This window comes from Rhagoletis pomonella, unplaced genomic scaffold, assembly GCF_013731165.1.
Source record: "Rhagoletis pomonella isolate Grant_MI unplaced genomic scaffold, Rhpom_1.0 Rhpom_scaffold_00007, whole genome shotgun sequence".
Taxonomy (NCBI): Eukaryota; Metazoa; Arthropoda; class Insecta; order Diptera; family Tephritidae; genus Rhagoletis; species Rhagoletis pomonella.
Window position 1 is genome coordinate 56087949 of NW_023458561.1, and position 21267 is coordinate 56109215.

The 21267-nt window shown below is 35.6% G+C and overlaps 3 protein-coding genes and 1 long non-coding RNA gene across 5 annotated transcripts; 1 reads left to right on the plus strand and 3 right to left on the minus strand.

Moving 5' to 3' along the window:
• Positions 1-1254: 1254 nt before the first annotated feature.
• On the minus strand, positions 1255-3530 carry LOC118743113 (probable methylcrotonoyl-CoA carboxylase beta chain, mitochondrial). Its single transcript, XM_036475630.1, has 4 exons — positions 3220-3530; positions 2910-3163; positions 1972-2858; positions 1255-1912 (listed from the first exon to the last, which is right to left on the minus strand). Exons 1-4 carry the CDS (start codon positions 3349-3351, stop codon positions 1437-1439), a joined length of 1749 nt encoding a protein of 582 aa, XP_036331523.1. The 5' UTR covers positions 3352-3530; the 3' UTR covers positions 1255-1436.
• A 2132-nt stretch (positions 3531-5662) lies between these two features.
• Positions 5663-7113, plus strand: LOC118743115 (cytochrome c oxidase subunit 7C, mitochondrial-like). 2 transcript variants are annotated; one of them, XR_004993425.1, is made up of 4 exons: positions 5663-5862; positions 5954-6078; positions 6308-7041; positions 7099-7113. XR_004993425.1 is itself a non-coding variant. In XM_036475632.1 (3 exons), the coding sequence occupies exons 1-2, from the start codon at positions 5779-5781 to the stop codon at positions 6068-6070; spliced, it is 201 nt and encodes a 66-aa protein (XP_036331525.1). In that variant the 5' UTR covers positions 5663-5778; the 3' UTR covers positions 6071-6078; positions 6308-6442. The 2 variants fall into 2 exon arrangements, 1 of the variants encoding a protein (XP_036331525.1); XM_036475632.1 differs by lacking the exon at positions 7099-7113 and having other exon boundaries at positions 6308-6442.
• A 219-nt stretch (positions 7114-7332) lies between these two features.
• LOC118743114 (protein seele) lies at positions 7333-8361 on the minus strand. The gene is made up of 4 exons (XM_036475631.1): positions 8054-8361; positions 7829-7996; positions 7598-7749; positions 7333-7539 (listed from the first exon to the last, which is right to left on the minus strand). The coding sequence occupies exons 1-4, from the start codon at positions 8142-8144 to the stop codon at positions 7375-7377; spliced, it is 576 nt and encodes a 191-aa protein (XP_036331524.1). The 5' UTR covers positions 8145-8361; the 3' UTR covers positions 7333-7374.
• A 10110-nt stretch (positions 8362-18471) lies between these two features.
• LOC118743121 lies at positions 18472-20575 on the minus strand. The gene is made up of 3 exons (XR_004993426.1): positions 20446-20575; positions 18966-20380; positions 18472-18906 (listed from the first exon to the last, which is right to left on the minus strand). It is a non-coding gene; the product is annotated as an uncharacterized LOC118743121 (long non-coding RNA).
• Between the last annotated feature and the right edge of the window lie 692 nt (positions 20576-21267).

Genomic DNA, 21267 nt, shown 5'->3' on the forward strand with positions numbered 1-21267 from the left:
TGCCTATTTCTCGTTGTTCGCTTTGTGTTGCCGCAGTATTCGCCACAATATTATTTTCCAAAAGTGCCAAATTGAAATGTTAAGTGCCACTTGAAGTAAAATAGGGCCAAAAATGGCACAGATTGACCGAAGCTGGCAGCCCTGGTAGTCAAATAAAGCCCCCTTTCAGACACGTCAAGTCTTGAAAGCAAATTTTTAACGCATTCTCTTTTGTGTTTTATCTTTGCTTCCACACGCGTCAAGTTATATTGAATTCAAGTCCTTGGTTCTTTAAATGGGAAGCAACGAAAAGATCAAAAGAGAACAAGAAAACTTGGAACGAATTGACGGTACGGAGGCATCTGTACTCTTCCCACCTCCTCCACCAACGAACGAGCAGACTTGAAAGCAAGACTTGACGTGTCTGAAAGGGGACCAAGACTTGACGTGTCTGACAGGAGACATAGGAATTGTGTGCAGTGTTGCTGCGGTCGACAAATAAAATTGCCCAAAATCGATCTAAAAATTTAACAAATCCCGTAAAAATTAGGCAACTTTTTTAACGGGTCTTAATAAAACGAAAAAATCCTTGGTATACAGCCGTATTTGAGCTTTTCTTACCTAGCTTGGTTAAATGGTTATAAAAATAAAAAGTATGCAAGTAAGTAGTCAATCTAAGGCTCAGTGTTGTCGTCAAAAGTAAGGAACAGTTGCTTAATAGTTAGCTGCCTCTGAATGCATTGCATAAAATAGCAAAATGATGGTATTGTCGCGTAAACTGTGGCAACTCGAACAGAAAAGCAAGTAAATTGCAGAATGTTCGAGGAATGACGCGAGAAACGTCAAGTGGATGAATTATGCGAACAGCGCGAGAATGAGCAATAGACGCCATAACGTTCTAGAGTTGCCATGAGTGAGAGCGCAGGTATATAAGGCCGCTACCACAGTATAAGTCAAGTTAGTTGCAAGGTATACTGCGGTTGCAAGTCAGCAAGCTTCAAAACAAGAATATGAGATTGCGCCCACGAGGATATTTGAGCGTAATTTTTGCGTGACGTCATCTTGGTCATTTGCGAGAGAAATGCCAAAACGCATAGGAAACAATGCGGAAAAATGTGTTAATATCAATATTAAATGGTCCAACTTTGCAGGAATTAATAAATATTCGAAGTTTAATTAAATAGGAATGTATATATGCAATTTTAGCTATTAGATATTTTGTTTTCAACACCAATAGATTTTGCTTCAAAAAGTTTCCATTTTATCGATAATTGTTTTTATACCTACATAAATAATATGTTTGTATGTATTATGTACGTTTTAAAAGTTGGTAAAAAATTACAAAAACACTTCGTATTTCTAATAAATGCAACAGTTTCCTCAAAGATTATTCACAACCCGATACAAAATGTATCTAAATAAAAGGCAACAAGTGTTAACTTTAGATCTTAACCCCATTACATGCGAAATACACCGAACCTTGTTGGTTGGCCCGCATTATTTAAAGCCGCTTTTAAACTTAATCCCAATACTTGACGTGTGTTAGTCGGGTCAATGATGCCGTCGTCCCACAAACGTGCTGAGCTATAATATGGTGAACCTTCTTTTTCGAATGTCTCCACAATAGGTGCCCTCAATGTGTTGGCTTCGTCGTCGGTAAAGCTCTTTCCGGCGCGTTTCCGCTGATCTGCTGTTATTTGTGCGAGAACATTAGCTGCCTGGGTACCACCCATTACGGAGATACGTGAATTTGGCCACATGTAGAGAAAACGTGGTGAATACGCACGCCCACACATTCCGTAGTTTCCAGCCCCATAAGAACCACCAATAATAACGGTAAATTTAGGCACATTCGCACAGGCTACAGCAGTGACCATTTTTGCGCCGTTCTTTGCTATACCATGGGCCTCAGCATCACGACCTACCATAAAACCTTTTAAAAGAAAATGGCGTACAATTAGAATTAATAAAGTTGATATTGCTATAACATACCAGTGATATTTTGTAAAAAGACTAGCGGTATATTACGTTGTGCACAGAGTTGGATGAAATGAGCACCTTTAAGCGCACTTTCCGAAAACAATACGCCATTATTGCCGATTATGCCAATAGTATTACCATAAAGTTTGGCAAAACCACAAACTAAGGTCTCGCCATAAAGTTTCTTAAATTCTGTAAAACGACTTCCATCCACTATACGTGCTATCACTTCGCGCACATCAAAACTCTTTGTTAACGTGGTACCTACAATTCCATACAAATCACGCTGATCATATCTGGGTTCCTCGATCGATTCTTTGTTGGTGGACTGAATTGCTTTATTCGCCGTTTGACTTGAATATAATAATTGTTCATTGTATCCATTGGTTGATGGCAAATTCAAATTTCGGACAACTTGTCTAGCCAAATAAAGAGCATGTTCATCGTCAACAGCATAATGATCAGTTACTCCAGACGTTTTGCAATGCAAGTCAGCTCCACCCAAGTCCTCAGCGGAAACTTCTTCGCCAGTAGCGGCTTTTACCAAAGGTGGTCCCGCTAAAAATATGGTTCCTTGGCGTTTTACGATAATACTCTCATCGGCCATTGCAGGAACGTAGGCACCTCCAGCAGTACAGCTGCCCATTACAACTGCGATTTGAGGTATACCTAAAGCGGACATGTTGGCTTGATTATAGAAAATCCGTCCAAAGTGTAGCTTGTCAGGGAATACTTCCGCTTGGCGTGGTAAATTAGCGCCGCCAGAGTCCACCAAGTATATACAGGGCAGACGATTTTCTTGTGCAATCTCTTGAGCACGTAAGTGTTTCTTTACCGTTATTGGGTAGTAAGAACCTCCTTTGACAGTAGCATCATTGGCAACGACGACGCATTCAGTACTATAATTAACTACTTTAGAGAAATTATTCTTGAGGATTCATAATACATACCCACATACTCTGCCAACGCCAGTAACAATGCCACCAGAGTTTACAATTTCTTTACCATAGAGATTATAACCCGCCAAAGTGCTTAACTCTAGAAACGATGAACCTTTGTCAAGCAATAAATTAATGCGTTCTCTAGCCAAAAGTTTGCCTCTCGAAGAATGACGCTCGGTCGCTGTAGGTCCACCCCCTGCCAGCACATTCCGAGTGATTTCATTTAACTCGTTTACCAATTTAGTCATTTGGCCGTCATTTTCCTGTGAATGTTTATTAGGTGAGTATACTGTAAAAATCAATTTCCACTAGATTGAACCTTAAACTCCTCAGAGGTCTTATCAACTGATGATGACAAAACATCTGCATCGCCCACGTGCAAAAGTCGCCCTGAGTGGCGAGAAACATGTACTGTAATTTGATTTCTGAACACAGACACTAACTTTAACATATTTTAATCTACGATAATTACAAAACAAAATTAGGTTTGTAATAACAAAAAAAAAAAATTAATTTTGTATTTGGGTCTAATTGACGAGCGAAGCAAAGGCAAGTGGACAAGGTTACGTCACCCGGTGATAGCATTTGATAACGTAGAACAGCTGTTCTTATATTAGGTTTACATATAGGTAGATTATCCTCACGATTGAGAGAATACAAAGGTTGCGCCGATCTCGGACCGCTATTCCTCTCTTAACGAATTTGACAGAATCGTTGTTTGCATGACGTCACACTGGTGCAACTTGTTTACGTTTTCCTTGCAACATTTTTTCTTCTTCTTCCATTCTTGCTCACGTTTTGGCATTTCTCTCTCGCAATTGCACCAGTGTGACGTCACACAATAGTTATTCTCAAAAATCCTCTCTGATCGGCGCAATCTTGTATTCTATCATTCTTGGATTATCCTCATTTTGGAGCTTAACTCCTTAATATGTAATTAGAACAAGTTATTTTTAAGCAAAAAACAAAACCGACTTCAATTCTCTATAAAGATTTAAGATTATTGTTAATTTCTTCACGATCCAATTATCGGCTTTCCCATGGCACCCCAATTACATAGTTCGCTCTCTCATTCGTAATTCGCACTCCAATTACCCTTCGAATTACGTTATTCACCATACAAAACTTTCAAAGCGAATTACCTCATTTGTTGGTAATTCAGATCCAATTACCATGCGAATTAGGAATAAATCGGTGCCGTCCCTAATTTTTATCGGAAATTTATCGATGCTAGCTCACAAATCAATACTAGCATTTTTTCGAGTACGAATTAATTTAATACGGAAACTTAAACATTTTTAGGTTGAACCTACATTTTGTACCAATTTTGTAGCCAAGAGTAACAAAACCAAAACACAGAGACAGAGAACTGTCAAATCGAATTAAGAATGTGCGCGTGGGAATGGGGTAATTCGCCATCGTAATTGGGGGAGCGAACAAAGCAAAAGTATGTTCACATATAAATATTATCACAACAAAAGCTCGTTTCTTATACGATGTTACCACGCTTCGTAATTCGCTTTCCCATTCGTCATTCGTCTTGCCAATTACCTTCCGAATTACGTAACTCACCATACAAAATTTTGAGAGCGAATTACCTCATTTGTAGGTAATTCAGATCAAATTACCATGCGAATGACGAACGAATCGGGGCCTTCTCTAATATTTATCGGAAATATATCGAAGTTTTCACCGGCCTGGTCCCATTTGCTGGCACTTTTTCTAGTTGTAGAATAATATTAATAAAATATTATCTATATATATTAAAATTGTTATGATAACTTAAATTTTAGCTCCATACTCGATATTTGCAGTATACAAAAATAATAATAAATAGCGAAGAACAAGAACAAGAACTACAGCTGCCGAACGAATTACTATTGTGTGACGTGGAAACAGGGTAATACACGAATTACTTAGGAGCGAATTACGAAACGTGGAAACATCGTATTAATCACCCCGTTTACACAGGCAAATCTCAGATTATTGCCGTAAATTTTTTTGTGTTTGTTAGTGGCTGCATTTCTTTATTCATTCTAAATGTTTGGAATAAACTTTTTTGTTTACTTATTCTTTAGAACGTTCCTGATGATATGTTAACGTATATTTCAAACGCATTCTGTTTATTCCGGTTGTGAAATGGGATTATCCGGAATGTATAAAGAAACACAGCCAATACATTGGTTACCAGTAACTATAGCAACAACGTGCCGGAGTTTGAACAAAATGCTGCCATAAAATGTTTTTTCTGGCACACTTGACGAATTTGCGCCTTATGTCTATGTGTAAACGTATTTTAGTATGAGTTAAATCGTTTTCAAAATTATTTATTATGTGCGAACGTACCTTAGGTCGGTGTTATGCAGAAATTTTGTTTGGCAAACTGCGTGCAATTGTTGTTGCAGCAAACTCGGAGAGAGCGAGTTTGGCGACTCTCACAGCAAACTAATTTTGTTTGGTCAAACTGCAGCAAATTCGGTGTTGTCATATACAAAAATTTTAAATTTTGCGCGTTATGTACATCTGAAATTCTCATTTCGTGTTGGCAATAGCCATGAAAACCATAATGAACCTGCAACCCTGTGCCAAACTCGACATAACCACCTTCCGAGCAAACTAAGCAGCCGCCATTTAATTTGGCAAACAAAAGTGTGTCTGCATAACACCGACCTTAACGACCCAAATACCACGATGAAGTGTGGTGCATTCTGGTAAAATTTCTCGCAAGATTTTGCATACAACCCTGTGTAATTTTGACATTTCCTTTTGAGAATTGTTTTTTTTTTCTGTATTATTTGTGAAGTCCGGAACATCACGTCCAGGCCAAGTCAAATTTTTCTGTCGGAGCTAAACCAATTTATTCCAAATTAAAAGTAAAATGTTGGGGCGCACAAGTCTTTTGGCTCGTAATATTACCCAAAACTTGATTAGGCACAGCAGTCATGGCGGTATTCCCGGAGAGGTGTGTAAAATCGATCTTTTTTATGGGGCACATTGTTACATAAGCAGTAAATTGCACGATATTAAACATTAATTATTATTTTGTTGCACAGAACTTGCCTTTTGGCCTAAATAACCGCTATAAACTAACTGCCTACTTCGTGCTTTTCTTTGGATCTGGATTGGCTGCACCTTTCTTGGTTGTCAGACATCAGCTGCTGAAGAAGTAAAATATAAGGTTAGTAATCAAGATCGTACAATATTCACTAGACTAAGTACAACTCCACAACAAAGCGCGAAACGCCTAAAAAGCTTGTAGAGTTGTACTCGTAAGTCCGTTCCAGGCACTTGACGATTTGCAGGTTTTTACGCCACCTTTCATAAGGTTTAATAAATCTGAAAACAGCTTTTCCTGTAAATCCTGAAGTACCTAAGTGTGCGTAATATAAACTTTTTTCTCTTTACAGATCTAAATTTATAAGAATAAAGATGAAACTCCCAGAAGGCTTATCCTGGCTTTTTGCAGAAGTGTTAATTACGATTAAAATTAAAGTGAAATTGTATTCACAAATAAAACACTGTATGTCACACTAAAAATTCTATTATGCACAGTTTTAATAATTTTACAAAACCGCAACTTCTAGGACCGGTAATATCCATTTTTTTTTTCAATAAGATAAATAACTATCCTGTCGTGGGGAATGTTTTTTTTTAACCGACTTCAAAAAAGGTCATCAATTCGTTTTTTTTTTATGTATGTTACCGCATAACTTTGGACCACGTTAACCGATTTCTATAATTGGTTTAGATCCGAACATTAAATCTTGAAGAAATTAACGATAATTTTAAGTTTTTATATGGGAATTTAAGTCGGTTTTGTTTTTTGCTTAAAAATTACTTGTTTTTAATGATATTAAACTGCCACCCGTTCCATTTTGTTCGATCCCTCTCGCTTCGAAATAAAAAGAAAAAAATAATATTTTCAATGCTTTTCTTGTCATTCCTCTCCGAAATAAAGTTGACAACGCCAATTAAATTGAAGCATTTTAGCTTAAAAATAGTTACGAAACGAAAGTTTTATTGAAGATAGGTCCCAAAAATGACTGGCCGACTAGGAGTGCTCGTGCGCGGTGTACGCCAATTTTCCACTACCACCAAGCTTTATGGAGGTGGACATGGTAGGCCGGGTTGCCCTGGAGAGGTGAGAAGCAACTGTGATTAAGAAATAGCAACGAGGTTTATTAAAATTTTTTCAAAGAATCTTCCATTCGATTTGAACGCTGGAAAAGTTAAGCTAACAATGATCATGACACTTTTCTTTGGAGTTGGGCTAGGCGCTCCATGGCTTGTCGTAATGTGGTCGTTTATCAAGGGCAAATAATAGCTGCATAATTTCATTATAGAATGTACGAATATTCAATAAAACTCGTTATTTTATAACTTTAGTTCTTGGAAGCTCGCAAGGGAAGGTGTTGAGAAAATAAACATTCAATAAAAAATAGTATAAAATATTTACTAGTCATTTTCATTATTATCACAATTCATCTTTGTCGTCAAAGTTGTATTCTACATCGTTGGCCATGAAGGAACAATATTTCGCTTGGGCTCCGCAAATTTGAGAGTCTAAATCATCGGCAAGTGTTGGAGCTTGGAAGGCCTTTAAGAAGACAATTTCTTGATCGTCAAGTATTTCCAAACACTATTAACAAAAAGATAATGTCAATCTAATGTTTAGCATTCAAAATGTTAATACTTACATAGTGACCAAGGCTCTTATTTAAATCTCCATCTTGTACAAAATCAACGAGGGAAGATTCGGGATTCATCTTGTCATTGACAATCATTTTAAGAAGAGTGAACTTGCCATTGCTCTTATATGTTGCTTTCACATAATCTTCCATTTTATCACCTGAAATATTCATATGTAGGTACATAGATCATGATCCGATCATTTGAAATATCTTGTCTCCAATTGAACCACCACTCACAAATCTTTTCCATTAACTCAGTCAGGTACATCTCCGACTTAATTAGCTTCACTGTTTTACTTATGGAATTTCCATGAGCATCCAATCGAAAGCCACTAACATCGGCGGTTTTATTTGGGTCTTCCTTGGCGATAGCATTCTCCATCTCCTGTACTGTAGCCTTACAGACTAGAAATTGCAATTGTCGATAATTATTAAAAATTTACATACGCCATATTTACATACCATGGCATTTGACCTCCTCTGAGGTGAATCCCTCTACAACGGACCACAGTAGCAATAAACAAGTAAGGTTTAACAATGATTTACCGATCATATTGTTTAATATTTATGCACACGGTTATTTTTGATAAAGTCAAATTTTATAGAATTGATAAATATATATCAGAACATAAATAAAACAGCATTAAGTGTCAATAACTTTGCCCAAAAAGCCGCATATCTCCAACAAATCAAAAATTATTCCACGTCTCCCTGTTTAATTGGTCAGTTATCGTCTTTTATTGGACTTCACACATGGTATGTTCAGTGAGCTAATAGCTTTGTTCCACACGCTTTCCAGGCTGTTTCGGTAATTAGAGCGTAAAAATAAGTTACTCTCTCACAAGTATCAAAAATGGGTGCGTTCCAGCGATTTTTGGTCAAAAACCGGTAGAAGTGTTAAATAGCAAAATATCTCACACAAGAGAGAGCAACGGTGGAAGAACTGAGAAAAAATGCTGGAACGCAAAAAACTATTTTTCCTGCAGGTATATAAATGTTAGATGTTTGTTTACAGAATTATTTATTAAGCCAAAAATTCGTACACACATTTTACATCACACATTTTAATTCTCAAAAGATCTCGTTATTTTGGTACAATTGGCTTCCATTCTGCTAAAAATATTTCTTATAAATTGCATCAGCTCTTTCACTTGTTATTTACGAATGCAACACTGCTCTTCATTTAATAGTTTTCATGAATTTGCAGGAAGAAAAACTTCGGACTAAATTGACTTTTCACCCTGGGAAAGTCATGCGTGTCGAGCTTGTTGGCAAGAAGTGTAGGGAAGTCAGCAATGAAGTTAATCGTCCTTACGTTGAACTTTCACTTTCCCAACTTTCTACTGTAAAAATATGTGGCTGAAATTCCTCTCGCAACGCAGGTTCACTACGACTTTTAAGTTCTAAATGTCAAGTCAAAATTTGTATTTTTTTTTAATATCAGCGAAATTTTACAATTAAAAACTCTCTACTTGGCGTTGGTGTGTTTTTATCGAAAAGTTTTAACATCGAGCAGCATTTGGAGTTTTGTCTTGCAGTTAGTGTCAAATGGAAACTATTTATGGAACATGTTTCCGATTATCCGGTTTTGTGTTTGAGAGGAAAAAGAGAAAACTTGCAAAACAGCAAAAAATCAACTGCAAATTGAAAAAAACGTTTGGAAAGCTAATGCATTGAGAATGATTGTGAGGTAAATCGAAAACCGTTAAAAGCGTAAGTCCAACAAATTAGATTTTTAACACTAGCAAAAACAATCAACGTTTCATACAAATTAAGGAAAAATTAAAACGAGCCTCATTCTAAATTTATTAAATACGGTTTACGATATGTGCGGAACGATAGATTACGTTCTTTGGCTATTTCATCTTGAAAATTGCATCCCTGCCATTACTCGTTACTTTTCAGCGAATTGCTCAACAATCGCACATCACGCTGCGCGCCATATTGTAAAGTTCTTCAGCAGCAAAATGTACGGTCGGTAAAAATAAATTTTTTTGTGTGTGCTAGTTTGTGAAATATAAAAGAATTTTTGTCAAAAGTTGATTCCCTTCATTGATGGAAAAACTGCAAGCGTGGGAATAAATTCTTCGCATAATTTTGTTTACTATGAGAAGGTGAAAAGTTATACCTAAGCATAAGGAAAAGTGTTGGATCGGCAGGAGGGGTAGTAACATTCATAGCACAAACATACAGTTGTAGAAAAAGGGAGGAATCGGACAAATTTTTCTGCTAACGCAAAAAGGCTTGGTGAAAAATTTGTAGAAGGCCAAAGTCAAGAAAGCCGGGTTGATCAAGGATCACAAATTTAATATTTTTTCCTCATATTATTGTTAAAAGCAATTGGAACGTGCGCTTTATTGAGTTTTCTTTGAAAACACTACAAGAGGTTTTGGGGCCTATAAAGATATATCTAGCTTGTCCTATATCCTATGTACATACATTCATATGCACATATGTGTGTTCAATGGGAGCAGTGATGAGGCGGCATATGATGAAAACGTTGAATACGCGTTAGAAGAAACATCGATTGCACAAAAGAAAATTTTAATTACCAGAAGCACATAGTTGGTGCTGTAAAAACAGTGCTTAAAATCAACCAATTCTCAAATCAGTTTACACATACATATTTGAGACGGCTGCAAAAGGTAAGTGATACAGAAAACTAAATTAGTTAGCTACGTACATTTATAAGCATAATAAAATTGTCGAATGGCATTGTACATTTATTATTTCATTATACATGTAATTTTATTCCCTGCCCCGCCCGCATACTAAATCAGAAATTTATCTCTTTAATTAGGCGTGCAATCTGTTGTTGAGGTACCTACTCCGTAGGTATGTCAAGAGAATTAAGAAAAATGGTGAATTTCTTTATGATATTGTTGCTTCGTTGAAGTTATTGACGCTTCGCTGGTATAAAATCCGACCCATTTTCTTTACAAATATTTCTTTTAACAAATACAAATACCAATCGATGGGTGCATATAAATTCTAACTAAAAATTTGGCCGTTGAGCTTGTTTCGATTTTTCACATTTGCTGTTGACTAGGTAATCGCATCCAACATGTGGAATATATTTTCCCGTCTTATTGCCGGTATTTTTTCGAAAGAAGATGCTTATTGCGGATATTGTTTGCTAATGAATTTTATTTAGATATTTATCTACATAATAAATTCAGACGTACAGGTTCGTCTCCTGGATAAAAAGTTTTTGGTAAGCGCCATTTTGAAGATTTTTAGTTAAAGATGCAGTTATATATTTTAAAATAAGTTCTTTCGATTGCTGTCGTCAGTTTAAATATATCCTTAAGTTCCCGAGATATTAGATAAAAAGTATCTTTAACTGCGTTGACCAATACAAAAAATAGTGTTGCTATGCAAAAACGGTTTGTAGGTAATGTAAAAATTATTACTTTAATTTGAAAGGACTGAAGAGCAGAACCTTGCTTTCTCATAGCCCAAGAATAATAGCGCTGAGAAAATATATGGCATAAGTACTAATCTCTTTCGATACTATGAGCTCTTATTTCCACCTGTAAGATATCTGCAAGTATTACAAGGTTTGCCGAGAGTGCGTAATCTTCTTCGATAATCCTGCTGTTCCACAGAATGAAAGCGTTTACCCGTCTTTAATTCAGCACACTTCTTGATATACCGATGACCCGTTGATGTGCCTAGGATATCTGTGAAACAGTTTTGCGCTTCTTTGTATGCATTCTTAAAGACTGAGGCTTTATTGGCTCATCTAAAATGTTAACTTATAGAGGGGCATCTAAATATCGTAATTTCAGCGCCATCTATGTTTTGGCTCCATTTTTTTGCAGAAGCACTTATCATTATTATTACCCGTTAATCCATGTTATACGATAAGGACGGGTTCTCTAAATATCTCGAGTCCGGCGCCATCTGTCGGCACCATTTTTTGCAGAAGTAAATTATACGCTGCAGAGCGGAATTTCAAATTCATGTAACGTAACACCAGAAAAGTAGAAAAGATTTATACATTTAAAAATTAGCAAATTAATCTTAAACATTTCCAATATTACTACAAAAAATTGTATACAAATAGTCTTGCTCGATTTGCTGAGTTTTTCAATTTTATAATCCAAGTCAAAATCGACTTCTGTTTTTTGTCGCGCCAGTGCGTATGTTTCCTAATATCTTTAAATCGTTACTACCAACAGTTGTATTTTTTTTTTTACTGAATAAAGGGCCATTTAATTGCTATGTAAATCCAGAAAAATATTTTTAAATTTTTCACTGTTTCAATGAAATTAGTAAGGGTTATAATCCCTGAACGCGGCCGACGGCCGCATACTAAATTTTTTTGTTTGATTGATTGATTTACATTTTCTATGTCAAAATCCATATCCTAACCCTTGTTTGTAGAGGGGTCCGACGGGGAAGGATGACTTTGGGTGCCGCACTCACTCGGCATCCGCTCCATACCACAAAATAATTAACCAAACACTGAACTTCATATAAACAAAAATAATTATCATTCATATTCATTCATTCATTTATTTGCTAAAACATTAGTACAATAAGATCTGATATCTTTTATAGTACAACCAAAAGGATATAATAAGGTAATAATGATTACTTAAACTAAAACTTATAACAAAGTAAGACTAAAACTCATAATAAAAAGTACAGACAATTAAACAATACAATGGTTATACATATTAACTTGAAATTTTATACTCAGATAGCGAATCTCATAACTATACAACATAAATTATTTTAACGAAAGTACGCATATAGAACATCCTTAAATTTGCTTTTATTTAGACTACTGCGAGTTGCCATTGGAATAGAGTTCCAAATTCGAATAGCATTGACAAAGAATAGCCGTGCGGCGGTTAGATAATTATAATCTGGTACTATCAAATCATTAATTCGAGCTGATTTAGGGAAAATGAGCTTGTCATATAGATAACCAGGCTCCTTGTGCACAATAAGTTGATAGAGAAAGATGCAGTTTCTGGCTTTCAGATAATCAGATATTTCACAGCCTAATAAACGTGACCTCCAACCAGAGATATGGTCAAATTTAGCTAACCCGAACACATATCGTGTAACATGGTTGAATGCTACCTCAATTTTATGAGCAGATAGAGAACTCAATTTACTATAAACAAGCACAGGGTAGCATATGATTGGCATTATTAATTGTATCGCAAGCTTTCTCCTAACCTGGACCGGCGTATAATTCGCAGAGATTCGTAAATTTCTTAGGATGTTGTATACTTTGCTAACTATCGAGTTCACATGATCGTCACATGTTAAACTAGTATTAATGATGAACCCAAGATTAGTCACCTTAGACACAAGTTTTAGACACTTATCAGCTATATATAAGGGCGGCACGTTTGAAAAATTTATTCGTTTTTTAGAGACCGGCAGCACGTAAGATTTATCACTGTTTAGACACAGGTCATTTCTTCTCGCCCATGCAAAGATGGATGTTAAGTCGTTATTAAGCCTTGTACAAAGGTCACCTGTTTCCTCATGATTTCCCGACAGGTACAGTTGAATGTCATCCGCATATGCATGCATATATACATGATGGCATGCAGAAAATATGTCATTTATAAAAAGACTGAACAATAGTGGAACCAGGATAGAGCCTTGGGGTACACCATCTAGCAGTGGTTTAAGACCAGAGGTATTGGAGCCAATTTAGCCCCGAAGCCAAAGTAGCTTTTTAATTTCATACAGAGTAAGTCGTGGTTCACGGAGTCAAAAGCTTTAGAAAAGTCAAGTAGGCATAATAAAGTCAGTTGGTTTTTGTCGAAAGGTCCTCTAATGTCATCTAAAATTTTTAAACAATTAAAAAAAAAATTTAAAAATTTCTTGAACTAGTATAATTCTTCAAGACTTTGGAGAAAGTCTATCGGCCCGTTTTTGAGAAATTGCATTCCAAACTTCAATCGACATTTCCCAAACCTGCTGATTTGTACTATGTAGTTTTGGTGGAACTTTCCGATATAGGCGATTGTTAAAGTGGTGCGCATTGGCTTCCATATAATGAATAAACTCAATTTATTTGTATATGGAAGAAAACCGCAACATCCTTGGCGAACAAAATTCTAAAAAGTCAGCGGTAACTTTTAGACACTTGAAACTTGCACATTATCAGACTAAAATAGATTGGGCTATAAAACTGTGTATTCAGAAAAATTCAAACACTTCCGAGAAAAAAGTTTGAAATTTAGGTTAAAATTTGTTGCACTTTTTTGTAGTTTTCTATAAGTTTTCAAACTTGGGTTTATATGGGTTTTGTTAGATAAAGAACTGTATTTTAATTGAAAATTCTTAAAAATAAATAAATAAAAATAAGTGGCACACAATATCACTTTGAAATGGCGTGCTATAGATATGACCGATACTGTATGTGTGTTTACATTCCTTGAATTTCTTAAAGTTTTTGTTTTATGTAGGAACTCGTTTATTTTTATATTATATCTATACGCAAACATATTTATGTACATTTTTCATGTATGTAAATTAAAATTACCAAAGTTTTTGTTTTGTATGTAATAGGTATGATAGGAATACATATGAGTGGAAGATCGACCTATCTCAGCAGCCAGTTTGAAAACGCCCTATCTCAGAAAACTTTTCCAAGAACGCCTTATTTCAGAATTTAGTTTAAAAACGTCCTATCTCAACTGAAAATATATTGTTAATATGTTCAGATAGGGCGTTTTCGAACTGGCTGCCGAGATATGTCGATCTTCCACATCTAAATGTATTCGTCAATTGAACTAAATTGACTTTATGAACTAAAGAACTATTTCATTAAGGTGAACGAACTACAACCGAACGGTTGACTCAAAAGAACTAAAGTGCCCAACTCGTAATATTCAGAAAAATAGCTTTCCGTAGAGTAAATACTCAGTGTAAACCTTTAGATGAAGGCTTATAAGAAAACAAGTAAGAAAGTCTAAGTTCGGGCGGAGCCGAACATTAAATACCCGGCGCAAGTATTAAATATATGTTTTTTCACCTTTCCGAAACCTATACCGCTAGATGGTAAGTCGGGGTGTATCAATTTTAAGTAAATTAGCGTCCTTAAATTTCGAAATATTGCAGTTTCAAGCATTTCTGAAATTTACCGTTATACGAAAATCTGCCGTTATTTTAGTCCGATTTCAATAATTTTCAACATTTTGCTTTTATGTGGCACGCACAATACCCATACCGAGTTTGGTACAAATTGGTAGAACGGTTACCGAGATACATATATGTGATAATAAGTGGGCGGTGCCACGCCCTTTTTCCAAAATTTTATCATAAACGTATTTCTTGGTAAAGAATTTGTTGCAAGCATCTATTTTGAATAAATTAGCTTTAATATTTACTGATTTATCGAAGATTTGTATTTCTCTAAATTACCGTTATATGGGATGTGGGCGTGGTTATTGTCCGATTTTAAAAATTTTCAGCCATTTGGTATGCTGTACCAAGGCCAACAACTGTGCCAAGTTTGGAAGAAATCGGTGCAGCGGTTACCAAGGTATACACATGTAACCATTAGTGGGCGTGGCTACGCCCATTTTCCAAAAATCTATAATATTCTTATTTTTCGTCTAAAATTTATTGTAAATATCAAATTTGAGTGAATAATCTTCAGAAGTTACTAAAATATCGTAGTTTTCGTATTTCGGAAAATTACCGTTATATGGGAAGTGGGCGTGGTTGCAGTCCGATTTCGCCCATTTTCAATACCACCCGTCCTACGCCCGAAAGAAGTGCACTTACCAAGTTTCGTTAAGATATCTCAATTTTTACTCGAGTTTTCGTGTGCACAGACGGACAGACAGTCACCGCTTAATCGATTTCTCTCTTCATTCTGATCATTTATGTATACATTTGTCTATATCTATCTCGATTCGTTTTGCCTGTTACAAACAACCGTTATGTGAACAAGTACGCTCGGGTATAAAAAGAACTACAAAACTAGCGCCTTAGGGAACACCTGATATAAAGCCCAAAGAGCTCATCGCCAACGCGTAAAGGCTCGTAAATCTTTCTCAGAAACTTTCTCCCGAAAACTCCCAAGAGCCGCTTCATCAGATGTGTTTCCATTGTCCATGCCTCCGCGCCCACACACCAGTACAGCCATGATGAGTGACTGATAGAGTGTGAGTGACCTACACTTTTCGTAATTCGTAATTCGTAGCTCCGTTATGAAAACTGAAAAATGGACTTGCTGCAACCCTTGCGGAAACGTTGTTTTTGTTTCAGTTGTTTTTGAAGTCAGCTGAGTTTACGGATTTTCCAATTTTTCTATATCTTGAAAATCATGTAAGTAACATAGCGGCCATGTGTACTATCCGCAGCACTTAAAACTTAAACTTAAAATTGTAATATCTCGGCGAAGTTTTTGTATTTTTTTTTTTAGAAAAATTTCTCTGGCTAGCATACACAACTTCAAAAATGGGCAAAAACGGAATTTTTTGCAGTTATAGGTTAGAATATCTTAAAATCCTGATGTGATAGAACAATTCTGTGGCCAGATTTGAATTCAGCGCACCGAAACCCTTCGTGAAAATATAGTCTGGTTTCAGGGTAAAAATTTTTTTCGGCCTTTGTAATCTTTCTCAGAGTGAAAATTTAAGTAATCGGTTGAAAATGAAAATGTTCAAAATTTTCGCTTTTTTTATACGGGGTCATTTGCTTTTATTTGACAATTATGAATAAATTATGTGATATTTAAGTTTCAAGTTTATTTAATGTTTCAATTACATATACATACATTAATTAATACACATATTAATGTAATACATCAAAAAACAAATAATAATAATAATACTAACAAAAGACATCGTAATAACTAAAATTTACATAAGAGGTAGTTCCACATTCTCCAATAGACTTTGTCTCAACATTGCCTTGAAAGGCGAAATACTTTGTACGGTTCAAATGCAACTGAGCAAGTTATTGAACCCAATAGGCCCAGCCTACTCTATTCTCTGTTTCCAAGCGACACCTAACAACATTCAAACATATTCCACTTCGACCACCAAAACTGGATTGAATTACTTGAAAGTCTGACTTAGCATATTCCTTGTATAATCCTATAGAGCAATATCTCAACCGCAGATCGAAAACTACCTTGAGCGCTCGATTTTGAAGAGATTAAAGATTTTAACTCCCGAGATTTTTTATGAGCATATAGTATAGGTAAATAAGATAAGTGACTATTAATAGTATAGTATATAATAATTATTAAGTGACTGATATAATAAAATTTTAACGCCACTCAAAATTTTGTTCTTGCATTTGTACATAATACCGATTGCAGGTGAGACCCTAGATTTCAGTTTATCTATGTATATTCACATCTAAATATATAACAGTGTCCGTCTCGTAAATCTCTTTTCCCTCAATGTAAACGCTAAGGCAGTAACCTCCTTTCGGGGAACATACGACCTAAAGCGTACGAACAGCCAACTCTGCATGATCGACACATCATACTCTCCCTGGCATTCACTAAGCGGTCTCTAGTCACTAATAGTGACTTTTGGTGGTGAACTTGGATTTAGAGACTATTTGGTATTCAGTACGCTTTCTCACGTCTCTAGTCTCAAAAATAAGTCACTAATTTGTCAGCTGGCTAAGAGCAGGTCACAAAAATAGAAGTATGGAGGAAAATCTTATTTCTTTCCTTTTTATTAAAAAAACGCGAAAATGAAGCGAGGAAATTTGTTCAACAAGAACTTCATTAGGAAATAAACCAAAATGCTTTAATATCATACAAATGTATTGAAAAAAAATATATTTCTTTGTCTTTAAAACATTAAAATCTAAAGATTGTTAAAAAATAAAGGGAATAAAAAAATACTAAAAAAAATAATAAAGAATCCTCTACGCCCGAGAAGGACTTGAAGCCGGACCCTCTCGGCTGTCAGCCTAATGCTTTGACCACTCGGCTATTGCGACTCTTTGAGCGGTGCGGGCAAAAGGCATACATAAACGCTGTCAGTTGATTGTCTGTGTTTGTTTTCACCACACATTGTTGGTGAACTTTTTGTGACTCTATCCTTCTGAATACCCAAATCGTCCCAAAAATAGTCACTAATTGCTAATCTCAAATTTAGTGACTTGAGATGAGACTGAATTACTGAATCCCATGGTCTATTTAACTTTTAGTTCTGCATCGGGTCTATAGCATTTTCAGTTTAAATGAAACTTTTTTCAAATTAAATGAAACCATTTTCAAACAAAGCGAAACCTTTTTCAAATTAAATGATACCGTTTTCAGGTCAAGCGAAACCATTTTCAAATTAAATGAAACCTTTTTCAGATAAAGTGAAACCTTTTTCAAATTAAACGAAACTTTATTAAAATTAAATGAAATGTTAAATGTTTCATTTAATTTGAAAATGGTTTCACTCAATTTGAATATGGTTTCATTTAAACTGAAAATGCTATATAAGGATAAAGTAAGCATATGTCATCTGCGAACATAATCAGAGCTTAAAAAGTAAGAGCCATAGAACACTGCCCTGAAGTACTCCGCAAGCAATAACGCTAATAACAGCTTCCTCGATGCTAGATCTTTTTTTAAAACCAAATTTATGAGAATATATAACATTCTCAATATCAAGATACTCCGTCAACTGCTGACTTATTACCAGTTTCTCAAAAATCTTATCAATAATATAAAGAAGTGCCACTGGTCTGTAGTTATCAATCTTTTTTGCGGATTTTTGAATGTCAGGATACCAAGAATTCCCATTTATCAAATTAATAGTGTAGCTAAGTATGGCGCGATTAAGTTCTTACTTTCGTAGATCATTTTAGGTGTCATATTATCATGGCCACGAACTTTAGAAACTTCATTATTTTTGTTTTCTTTTAGAAAAAAAGTAAAATTTGAGCTTTCATATTTGACCAAAAAAAAATGGAAGTATAATTTTAACTGCAATTTTTGATTGAAGAAATATCGATCATAAAATAACTGTTAATTGCTGACTTTTTTGAAAAAAGTCCGAATATTCTTTGGCTATCAAGCTTCACATTGTTATATATATGTATACAAATATTAAATACGCAAAATCTTTTCGACAACCTTTTTGAACTGCAATTACAAAAATAACTACATATAACTTTCGATCCCTACTAATTTACCTCGAAAGTTTTCGGGGCACGCGAAAAGCGCCTCATATAATTTCGACAGTTATTTTTCTAGGCTGGAAAAGTTTCGAGGATTTTCAGACATTTCGCGTTTAAGGGAATCTTCTAATTTTTTACACTTGCACTTATTTAAAGCATATTCTTTGGCGTTAGTTGATTCAGTCATACTGTAAAGGAAATATTCAATTATTGCTTTTTTAATATGATGGATACTCTTGAATATTACCCATATATGTATGTACATAGATTGCAAATAGTGCCAAAAACCAGGATTTTGTAAGTTTCGCGATTCTTTGGTATCTACTCATTTCGGGGCAGGTCCGTTTTTTGCTAATTTATTCTCCAATATCCACGCGGACTACACTGCATTTTTTCTTCTAATTCCATTATGCATGGTCTACATGCTCACAGCAATTTTCCCTTTACTTTGTTAACGTTTTCAATGTGTTGCACTTTTTGATGAAATATCAAGAGTGTTTTTTTTTTTTTGGCTTGCTTTATTAGAGAGTTTGTTGCTCTTTACATAGGAGGGCATTTCAATACGAATGGCAGTTCGTTGAGGTGCTCGTGTCAGGTGTTATTTTGTTGATGATTTTGGTTTTACTGGAAAATCCTTCCACAAGACACTATACAATTTATCAAGAATTACAAGATTATAAAATATTGCACATAATGCATCCAATGTCTTTGTTTGCAATTCAGATGACACACATATATGCATGTGAGTTGGTAAATCTCTGCGGCCGACTTGAATTTTCTTAAACATTTACTCCACCAACTCACAATTTTTTGGTTTAATTAAGCACTGAATTTGCAACGACCGCGTTTTCCCCATCTAACAGATACATTTTAGGTGTATTTATGTTTACCAATTACTTGTTTTCGTTCGCAAAATCGTGTTAACTCTTTCAAACATATCGCACATTGTATCGCTATCTTTCACCTTACGTAAGTGATACGTATTTATGTACATATGTAGCCAAGCTTGCCATCTCAATGAGTAGTATATCGCTAGTTTAGCGAAATGCATATAAAATACGAATGCACGGGGTTCGAATACACATTGATACTCTCAAAAACGCACAAAAATGTGAGAATTTAGTGGCTTTGAAGAGCTTATGGCGGAAGAGGGTCGTCGAGGGCAGGGTGTTTATTTTGCGGCAACTTGTGCACAGCAACCGTTGAACACCATCAAGAGCAAGCACGTAGCCCCACATCCGCCTGGGCAATGAAATTCGTTGAGAAGGCATTGAGAGTTGCAATTTATGTATATATCAGGCGTCGCGTTGTGAACCCATCCGCTCGCGAGACCTCTCCAGCTACTTCAAGCGTTCATCATTTTGCTGTATCTGTATTTACCACAGCGATTGCACTCATGTGGGACGTAAATCGAAGTGAAAGAGAAGAGGGAACATAACCAATGGCGGTTATGGCTCTTGCCTGATGACTTCCGATTGCTGACATTTCGCATATACTACTAAATTTCGTTGATTTTATATATGTATATACAATTTTTCAAGTCTGTTTAGTTTCGGTGAAGTCAACCATCAGTGCCACGAGATTCCCAACTTCCTCAACAGCATATGACTAAATTTGAATATGTTAACTTATCTGGCCTCCTCACATTATCGGTGGACCTCCCTTTAGTTTTAATATATAAAGGTAGAAATTATGTAAAGTAGTTGTACGTATTATGAGAAGCTCACCAGTTTCAGCACCAGTGTTTTAAGTTCAATCGTTGGTGTAAACGTGTTTTAAAAGCTTAAAAGTCTGACCGACCACAGATCAATGCTGGTGTGGCCGGAGCGCCGCTAAGCACACGGTGCTGTTTTTAGCACTTTGTTGGCAAGAATGTGTGCGCTAATAAAAATTTGCTCAAAAAGTGCCGTGTTCCCGAAGATGGAACGAGAGCTACCAGATTGGTTTAGTTGTTGAGCGAATATAAATTAAATAATTAAAATTTACTACACATTTCTATAAGTTACAGAACATCGATTGCACAATTTTAAAATTTTTCTCTACGTACTAATGATTTTGCCCTTACTGGCCGTCTCCACAGGATAAAATTTATTGCTGCCCAGCTGTCATTTTGGTCGCTAGATATAAGTTATATTAGTGGCAATAATTGTGTGGGCTTTTTATATCTTCCGGATTTAATCGCTTAAAAAATGTAGAAAATATGCTATTTTACATCCAAGTACATAATTACAAATATTTTAACAGAAACAGCTCAATTTTTGCTTTTCTATTAAAATAATAATGATGTTACAGCCACGAAGTTTTCGTGCAAATGAAAATGTAGCTGTCAAACTACCAAATTGCCGGCAATAGATGGCAAGATATAAGCTCTGATATATATTGCTCTTTAAGAGCAATGAGCGGTCTCCATTAGCGATTTATATTCTAACATATGTATCAAGATATAAACTTTATCCTGTGGAGACGGGCAGTTAGGCGTTAGCGACTTTCTTCACATGTTTGAAAATCTCGCTTGCGTTCTACTTTTTTCTCTCGCAAGCGAAATAGAG